Source organism: Eurypyga helias, unplaced genomic scaffold (assembly GCF_000690775.1).
Source record: "Eurypyga helias isolate BGI_N326 unplaced genomic scaffold, ASM69077v1 scaffold23381, whole genome shotgun sequence".
In the NCBI taxonomy this organism is placed as follows: domain Eukaryota; kingdom Metazoa; phylum Chordata; class Aves; order Eurypygiformes; family Eurypygidae; genus Eurypyga; species Eurypyga helias.
Window position 1 is genome coordinate 350 of NW_010230480.1, and position 9,337 is coordinate 9,686.

At 46.4% G+C, this 9,337-nt stretch overlaps 1 protein-coding gene across 1 annotated transcript in view; it reads left to right on the forward strand.

Annotated features, from left to right (window-relative positions):
- Positions 1-135: 135 nt before the first annotated feature.
- The window catches only part of FLCN (folliculin), a 10,316-nt gene continuing 1,114 nt past the window's right edge, over positions 136-9,337 (forward strand). Inside the window, exons 1-10 of the mRNA XM_010160773.1 lie at positions 136-411; positions 1,171-1,317; positions 1,997-2,218; positions 2,667-2,827; positions 3,597-3,688; positions 4,432-4,622; positions 5,829-5,942; positions 6,304-6,427; positions 6,729-6,860; positions 8,609-8,714. Of these exons, the coding sequence (XP_010159075.1) occupies positions 163-411; positions 1,171-1,317; positions 1,997-2,218; positions 2,667-2,827; positions 3,597-3,688; positions 4,432-4,622; positions 5,829-5,942; positions 6,304-6,427; positions 6,729-6,860; positions 8,609-8,714 (1,538 nt within the window). The 5' untranslated portion in view covers positions 136-162. The remainder of the gene's footprint in view (positions 412-1,170; positions 1,318-1,996; positions 2,219-2,666; positions 2,828-3,596; positions 3,689-4,431; positions 4,623-5,828; positions 5,943-6,303; positions 6,428-6,728; positions 6,861-8,608; positions 8,715-9,337) is intronic.

A 9,337-nucleotide genomic window follows, 5' to 3' on the forward strand; every position in this document is an offset into this window, starting at 1 on the left:
GGTGGAGTTGTACCCGTCCCTTGGGCTGAGCCTAAGGCCAGCCGCTCCTGGAGGGACACAGAGCCAGTCAGGCCTAAGAGATGCTTTAACCTCCCTCGTGCTGATGCCGTGTGCTTTCTCCCGTGCTTGCAGGAGGCCTGACGCATGAGCTGAGCTCTCACTATGAATGCCATCGTTGCCCTCTGCCACTTCTGTGAGCTTCACGGTCCTCGCACCCTCTTTTGTACTGAGGTTCTACATTCACCGCTTCCCCAAGGCGCGAGCAGCGGGGACATCTCTGGGCAGAATGAGCAGGCAGAAGAGGAAGAAGGTGGCATTCAGATGAGCAGTCGGATCCGCTCACACAGCCCAGCAGAAGGTGCCAGCGCTGACTCCAGCAGCCCAGGGCCGAAGAAGTCAGACATGTGTGAGGCAAGTGTGACTGTCAGTGTGCGGATGTCGGTGGCTCTTGGATTCTGTAATGCAGATTGTGTTGTTTAGGAAAGGAAAATAAAAATGGGAGCTGCATTCGTTTTGTATGTGACCACCAGGACCAGAAGATCTCCAGCTCCTCATAAATCGTAATTATCCATGACAGGAGGATGAAGGAACTGCTGTTGAGCATAGAGACCTTGACAACATGGCTCTTTTAAGTCCTGTGATCTGTGATTCTTTTGTGGCGTGAGAAATGCTTCCCTTGTGCTTGGAGAGCATTGACTTTACTAGGTTAGGTCTGGTCAGTTATGAGTAGTAATTTTAAAAACGGTATTGATTAGGAAACAGGGAAAAAAAATTGCAAAAGCAATTGAAACAATAGAGAATATGTATGTTCTTAGTCATTCTGACGCTTGTCTGCTATTAGTATTTGTTCTGAGGTATCTGTTACTTACTGTCCTTTAGGTTTTGCCCAGTTTTGTTAGGCCAGTTGGTTTCACAGCTGCTGTTAACTGAATTTTACCGCTTGTAGAACTAGCACCAAGTTCACAGTCAAATTAATTAGTGGAAAATGATCATAAGAGCAGAGCAAATTCATCACACAGAGTTCCATTTGAAGACCTGTGTTCAAATCCTGACCCTGATCCAGATTTCCTGTCTTCTAAGTATTTGTTTTGAAGGGAGTGTGCAGAGGCCTTTGGAAACCTTAGATAACTGCATGCTCATTTATGGATGGATCTGCTTTTCTGTCTTCAGGGTTGCCGCTCTCTTGCAGGAGGACATCCTGGATATGTCAGCCACGACAAAGAAACTTCGATCAAATACGTCAGTCACCAACACCCCAACCACCCCCAGCTCTTCAGCATCGTGCGCCAGGCCTGCGTTCGCAGTCTGAGCTGTGAGGTAACTGCCGTGGAGTACGGGGAGAAAACCTGCTTATGGCCTTGTGGCATCCTTTCCTATCCAAGGTAGTGCTTTGCTGATCCTGGCTGCTCCGTGCAGGCTGAAACGAGGGAGTGGAGGTGGAAAGACAGACGCACAAGTCTCTTAGTTCTGGGATTGATGGGAATTTTTAAGGTTGATCTTTGATAAGCTTGAAGGTTCCTTCCTCTCACCTTGTGAGACCAAAAATTTCCCTTTCTTGTTTTCATTCCGATGTGTTTATTGATTTTCTTTGTAAGATAAACTGGTTTTGTAAGAAGGTTGGAATCTGTTGTTTAGTGCCAAGAAATATTCGATCTTTGTAGACCATTAATATTCAGTGTCTTACAGAAGCGGAAGGAGAACCTCACAGATTAATGAGCATTTGTATGTCAGGATCAGCAAAATCCCTTGTGGATTCTCAACTGTATCATGGTTGAATAGAGCTGAATTCTTAAAATACAGTTAAATTGGAGGTTTTGTAGTGTTTGTAGGATACCACTGGGGATCTGTTTGACCACAAGTTTGGATAGTAGCCTAAAAAAGGGTTTGTTTTATTCACCAAGCATGTGTTAAAGATCAGGAAGCTTTGTTCAGTTTACTGCTGTTTCAGCTGTGTGATGTGCTTAAGAACTTTGGTGTATGTGTCCCTCCCCTTCAGGTCTGCCCAGGACGTGAAGGCCCTATTTTTTTTGGAGATGAACAGCATGGTTTTGTGTTCAGCCACACCTTCTTTATCAAAGACAGCCTGGCTCGAGGTTTCCAGCGCTGGTACAGCATCATCACTATCATGATGGACCGGATTTACCTCATCAACTCCTGGCCTTTCTTGTTGGGAAAAATTAGAGGCATCATTGATGAGCTTCAGGGCAAAGCACTTAAGGTAGGTCAGTGCAGAGAGTCCGTTGGACTCAGCGTTAGTAAAACATTATGGTCATTCATTTACATGAAGCTCATTCAGCTCATTGCAGCCAGGGTGGTCGTTTGAGGTTGGCACAAGGGACAAGAGGATGGTGTGTATCTGGGGGTGTAGGAGGGAAGGAACAGGGTGCCTCTCTCATTTTAAGCCAGTCACAACACTTTTTGCAGACCCAGCTGCTAAACCATAGCTCTGGTAGAGATGTAAGTAGCTAGAATTATGAAGGACAGTGCTTTTTGAGTGTGTTACTTGACGTTAGTCAAAGATGTCCCTTCCCTCTTTTCCCATAATTTACAGCTTATTTTGGATGACTATGTGTGATGCACCATGTTCACATCATATTTTTGTTTTTTGCTCAGCTCTGTGTAATCTTTTTCTCCTTCTCTTACACTGCCCTTCTTCTGTGGTGTAGGTGTTTGAAGCAGAGCAGTATGGGTGCCCTCAGCGTGCCCAGCGGATGAACACGGCCTTCACTCCCTTCCTGCACCAGCGGAACGGCAATGCAGCCCGCTCCTTGACGTCACTGACCAACGATGAAAACCTCTGGGCGTGTTTACATACTTCCTTTGCTTGGTAATGCCACTCACGTTTCTAGAGTCTGAAACTCCTTCAGGAAGAGAATATTGTCATATTCTGAAAGGGTGGGAATGTGATTTGAGTGTTGGGGTAGTTTTTTCTTGAGGTAGCAAGCTGGCCTTTGTGAATTCGTCTCTGAATTGAACAGAGCTAAGCACAGCAGCCTGCTGACGCCTTTAGCACACACAGTATTCTTGCTGCCTTGAAGTGAATGTTCTAATGTGGCTGCTGATGGAAACCGTGTCTGTCTAGATGGAAAGTATAAAGGGAAATATGGAAAACAGCAAGAAAAGATGCTCCTACCCCTAGTGTGTTGTGCCTGGGATTCACACTTGGAAGTACAGCGGTGGTTCACCTGGAAGTGCCCGTGTATTGTGATGGGCAGCGTGGGAGGTGCAGCTCTTTGGCACAGTAGTATGTCTGTGGGAGTCCAGCTGCTCCAGTTCCTGACTTTGCTTATCCAGCTTCCCTGGAAAGACGCCGCAGGGAGCGTTGCAATACTGGCATGTGACTTGGATGGGGGACAAATATGTTGCACAAAGTAATTGCAAAATGGCAAGCGTTTTGGTGCCTTGGAGTGGCAGCGGTTGTAAGATATGTTGATAGTTACCACACTGAGTAAAGCGTGGAGAGGTGTTGAAAGGAAACACAAATGAGGTAGTGGTTGGATTTTTCTGTTGAGCTCTTCGCACCGTTTCTCACAGGATTTTTGCATCTAGCAAGCAGGCTTAGTGAACGCTGCTTCTGGTTTTTCCAATGTCTCCAGGCTTTTGAAAGCTTGTGGCAGCCGACTTACAGAGAAGCTTCTGGAGGGAGCACCGACAGAAGACACCCTCGTTCAGATGGAAAAACTGGCAGGTGAGATAGAAGTTTCCAGAGCTGGAAGACCTGAGAATGCTTTGGAGGGTAACACACCAAGTACTTTCATCAGCATCGTAAGCGCAGCCATCTCTCATCATCTTCACCTTAGCGGAGGTCTCTGCAGCAGCTGATGTGCTCTCCCGTGTGTAGAAGAGGGAGAGCCTCTCTGACAGGCATGGCAAGTCAAGGCCTCGGCCTCGCAGGCTCTCTGCACGCGCATGTGGTGTTTGTTACTCATTTAAGTGTTGCATCATTATCATTATTGTTCTGTCTGGCTGGGTTGGCCCTCCCAATTAATCTCTATGGCCGGAAGAATTGGCAGGCACAACATATGGAATTCTTGCTGCTTTTTCTACAAAATTTCTAAAATTAAAAGATCATAATTTTGTTCTTCCATTGAATTATTTTATTAATCCATTTAGACTAGAATCTGTAAAACCTGCTTCAAAGCTTTGGCCATGACCTTTAAAGCAAGAACAGAGGACGTGCAGCTGGTCAAAAGAGGTGACTGTGTTCTGTAGGTGAAAATTCCTTCTTGACCCTTCAGTGTTTATGTCTGAACTGTGAAACGTCATCACACTTCAGGTGTGTCTGTGACACTGGTACTCTCAGTTAGTGAGTTCTGGACTCCCCACACAGAGCCAAAACCAGCTGGCTGCACTGTGTATAGGCACTGGGGAGGCAGTTACCATTCCTAGAGAGCAGGAGTTTTTATGACCACTCTGCCTTTTTTTTGCTAGACCTGAAAGAAGAGTCGGAAGGCTGGGATGGTTCCGAGGAAGAAGAGAAGCCTTCTTCCCAGCCAGATGTTGTAGAAGGCCAGGAGCTATCTAAGTGTTCCCCTGAAACCTCTCTGATGCCCGACTGCAACAGCTGGAACATAGCTCACAGAAGGTTGTCTGTCTTTCGCTCTCTCAGGCACATGAGACAGGTAAGAGAGGAGCACAGTTACTCTGACCTGAACTCACAAGCTAATAACCTCTTTCCTCCTGCTGCTGTGTTTTGAAAAGATAGATTTATTTCCTGCAGTCTGCGCTTCTTTCCCAGTTTTGTGTTCAACACCGTGCCTACACAGCTAGTAACACAGTGTTAACGGCATCCCTGAGGACTCTCCCTTCCGCTGAGATCATGTGGGCCTCTAGTGATCATCGCTCATGTGGGATGGGATCATATGATTTCTCTCAAATTCCTCGTTTTTCTCCCGAAGAGCAGCGATGGTAATTGAATAGAGAGGTTGTGCAGCGGCTTCAAAACCAAGTATTACTTGCTTAAAACAAAAATATTTCAGAGTGGGGAAAATATTTTCCAAATGGAACAGCTGGTTCTGTACAAATCTGGCTTTTCAGCAGAGCTTCCAGTGACCTGGCTGAGAGGGGAGGTTCAGTGCATTTGACCCACAATCTCTGTCACACCAGCTTGTTTTCCTGGACAAATAGCCTCCCATATTTTTGATTTTTATCTGCTTTTAACTCTTTAGCCTCCTTTTGTTCTACTTTCTCCTAATTCGGAATGCTTGAAGCTATTAAACTACACTGCATTGCACATGTGTGCCTTTGTGGGCTTGTCTAAGAATATTGTTTCATCTGAAAATAGACTTGTGCCTGAATCGGTGTTGTGACCATAACCTAGCTGAGAGAAATGCCTGAAAGTTGTTCCAATCTCGTGGAAGTTGTTCAGTCCCCTTCCAAATGGGCCTGTGTCCATCTTGCCAAAACTGGTAATTTGGCCAGCAAGTGGGCTGATCGCTGCACTCTGGCCAGAGCACTGAAGAATCTGGAGCAGCTGAGAAGTGAAGCTGTTGTTCTCTTAACGTGCTTGACGTTGGGCTGGATCGGAGGTTAGGCACGTTGGCAAAGCGGTACTTCGCGGCACTGTTTGTTCTTGGAACCGCGGATGGGGCTGGATGTAGTTTGCCTGACAGTCTGATGCCTTTCGCACCTAGCAAAGAAATACTTGTTATTGGTGCTGGGGTTTAGGGCTCTTACTCTGTGCCCAGGACCTGCTAAATCTTCATGTTCCCTTCTGCTGCTCGGTTCTAGCCGTTTTCTGGTGGAGCACTCGTGTTTTTGGCAGGGCAAGCGGTACGTTTCACTGATTTCCATAACCAATGCAGAATGGTTTGGGGTTTTTTTTTCAGGTTCTTGGGGCATCAGCATTCCGCATGCTGGCTTGGCATGTTCTGATGGGGAACCAGGTCATCTGGAAAGCTCGAGATATGGATCTTGTCCAGTCTGCTTTCGATGTGCTACAGGTAGAAACCGTTTCCTTTGTTTCCTGGCTCTGTATATTTACATGTATTTCCCTACGATTCCAGCTTTCATAGTGACCTGTCTCTGACATGTAATCTGGTGGAGAATGTGTCTAAATTACATGGGTTTGAAAAATATAACAACAAAAAAAAAACCCCAAACAACCTAAAAACACCTGCCAACCAAAAACCAAACCAACCTTTGGATCTCTCTGTTGTCCTCCGCAGCTGCACGGCCTTTCAAGCTGAACTTCTGATCCCCCAGATCAGGAGCATCTGCCTGAGCCCTGGGAGCCAGAGAGAGAACTGTACAGGACTTGTTCAGTTCTGGTGTTTCTCTTGATGTGTTTCCTTCCTTCTCCAGACTATGCTGCCCGTTGGTTGTGTGCGGATCATCTCCTACAGTGACCAGTATGAAGAGGCGTATCGGTGTAACTTCCTAGGGCTCAGCCCACACGTTGAGATCCCATCCCACATACTAGCATCGGGTAAGAACCTGTTGCAGAACTCTCTCCTTTCCCCATCATCTTCTGCTAAAGGACACGATGATTTTTTTATTAAGTATTGGCAGACAGTCTAACAATGCTGCACTAATTAAATCTGTACCACTTAATTTTGTGGGTTTTCCCCATATCCTCACCTGATCAGTACCGGAAAGGTGTGACGCCTGCTTTAAGCACTGACCATACCATGGCTGACAATCCTGGTTCCTACAGAGCAGGGTGTGTAGCTGTATTTTAGAATCTGGGCTTGTACGGTTCATGTTCTTTTGGGCTCTTGTCCCTCCAGAGTTTGCGGTCCTCGTGGAAGTTCGCACTGCTACCCGCTCCACTCTCTACCCAACTCTGTGTGATGATGAGCAGTCCCTCAACAAGTACGAGTTTGTTGTCACCAGCGGTAGCCCTGTTGCGGCAGATCGAGGTGGGTGATTTGATAGCAGAAAGAACCTGTATCGCTGAGGTTAAAAGAGCATCTTGATCTTTAGCAGTTTTTTATGCTCTTCATGCCCTTAAGGTGGTCTTGAGTGGAAGCCGGGTCAGTATACACCTGCTGTTTGAGGTGAGGCTTACCATGGTCTGATCATAAAGGGTTTGCTTTACCAGATCAGTGTTTTGCTTACTAATTTTCAGAAATGAGAAACAAATTGTGTAATGTGGGTACAGTAGCAATTGTAATAACCCACAATGAACAGTTTCTATCCCGAAATACTTGTGTGTTCATTTTGGGCGAGTTTAGCTTGTGAGGACCATGACATTACTCCTGGCCCACATTCCACTCGATAGACGGGTATGACTGACACAGAAATGCCCTGACCTTTTTTCTTTTTGCCTTCTCTGTTCAAGGATGTGAACACTTGCATCTAGATGTGATTTGAGCCAGGTCCATGAACAGTTTCTATCCCGAAATACTTGTGTGTTCATTTTGGGCGAGTTTAGCTTGTGAGGACCATGACATTACTCCTGGCCCACATTCCACTCGATAGACGGGTATGACTGACACAGAAATGCCCTGACCTTTTTTCTTTTTGCCTTCTCTGTTCAAGGATGTGAACACTTGCATCTAGATGTGATTTGAGCCAGGTCCTTCAGTCTCGTGTTCTGGGAAGTCTCAATTTAGATGAATTGGCCTCACTCACTGTCTCAAAAGATGGCTAATCCTTCCTGTGCTGTCCTCCAAAGATGCAGGCGCAGTGCAGAGCAGAGACTTCCTCCCTCCCCAGTGTTCTTCCTGTGCTCCAGCAGCTGTTCTAGGTGCCATGTGTAATTACAGCAGTCTGCTTGGCATCCAACCAGTGGCATGTCCAGAATCTTCTGGAAAGAAATAGTCACTGAAAGGTCTTTTCTCCATCACATCATCAAACTTCTTAGACCATGGACTGCTTGTGGCAAAAAGCCTCCTAGGGAATTCCAAAAAGTGGTCTGGGAAAGGAATGCCTTGGGTCAGTTGTGTTTGTTTTTATACTGGAGCCTGGAACTGCCCTTAACAAGAGGAATATTAAATCAAGAGGAAGTAGAGATTTGAAATTGGGTTTTTGCTTTCTCTGTGTATGTATGTATGTTGTACCAAGCGTGCAGAGTTGTCAGAACTTTGCGTTTTTAACGGGCTTTTGAGATGGGATTAGAAAGGCCAACATCCAAACGACTTAAGTTTAAAGGTAGCTCTGAAGAAAACAGAGAACGTGTGTGCACGTCCCAGGATCCCTCACAGAATTCTGTGGCGCTTCTTGGATCAGATATTTTTCTGGTGGGATGATCTTTAGCTCCTCTTCCATGGAAATGAAATCAAGGCAGGCCGTGGGGTGGGTATATTTTGCCACCTTGTAGAATAGGTAGGTTTCTTCGTGACTCGAGGAAGATTATTATCTGTGAACTGATCAAGCCAAACCCTGTGTGGAAACTGGCTGTGCTGTTATTAATAGCGTGGCTCTCTGTGTATAGAGGAGGCTGCGTTAATGCACCAGACCCAAGCACTGGTGAAAAACGGGTGCTTTTGAGCAGAATAAGAAGTGGAAAACGGGTATTGTCTGTAATGCCAGCACGTATCCAGGCCCAGGCCATAGAATACATGGCCTAGTCCTTGCTAGCAGTTACTAGCAGAGGTGTAAGCGGGTAAGCTGTAACTTCTGCATCCTCTTTCTCACCCTTCTCCCCCTCTCTCTGATCCTGTAGTTGGCCCTACAATCTTGAACAAGATCGAAGCTGCCCTGACCAACCAGAACCTTTCCGTGGACGTTGTGGATCAGTGCCTTGTTTGCCTGAAGGAGGAGTGGATGAAGTAAGTACCACTGCTTCGCCTTCAGAGAAGCAGCGCTGGCACTAATCCTGGAACCGGTACAGCAGAGCACAGGACAAACCTGTAGTTGGGTATCTTCTTTTTGAGTCTTGAAAGTAGTTGGCTTTGCTGTTGGGAGCCAAGAATATCGGAGTTCTACTCTAGTCCTAACTGCCTTTGTGGCTTTCAGCAGCTCTTCACCGTTGTGCTTCGGGTCACACATCTGTAGGTTACCTGCGTGACTGTGCTTGTCTGCTCGGTGGACGTTGGGAGGGTTAAGTATGCACATACTTGTATGCCTGTCGGAGCGCTGTATCCAGCGCAGATAACGTACCAAACAGGTGTCAGGGCTGCGCCTTCAGGCGCCACGTTTCAGAGGTGCAAGTGGTTGTAAAGGAAGGCCAGACGGCCGTGGGAAAGAATTCCTGGAGCATTAGGGTCTTGTGAATTTACCTAAAGGCCAGATGGGCACTAGATATGTCTCCCAGGGGGAGTTGTCACAACTAATTCTTCTACTTTTCGCTAGGATGAAAAAGCAGACTAGGGGTACACATATTACTACTGGAAATGAGTAATCCCTCTAACTATTCCCCCCTTTTCTTGTACTCTTCTTCCCCCCGCATTGC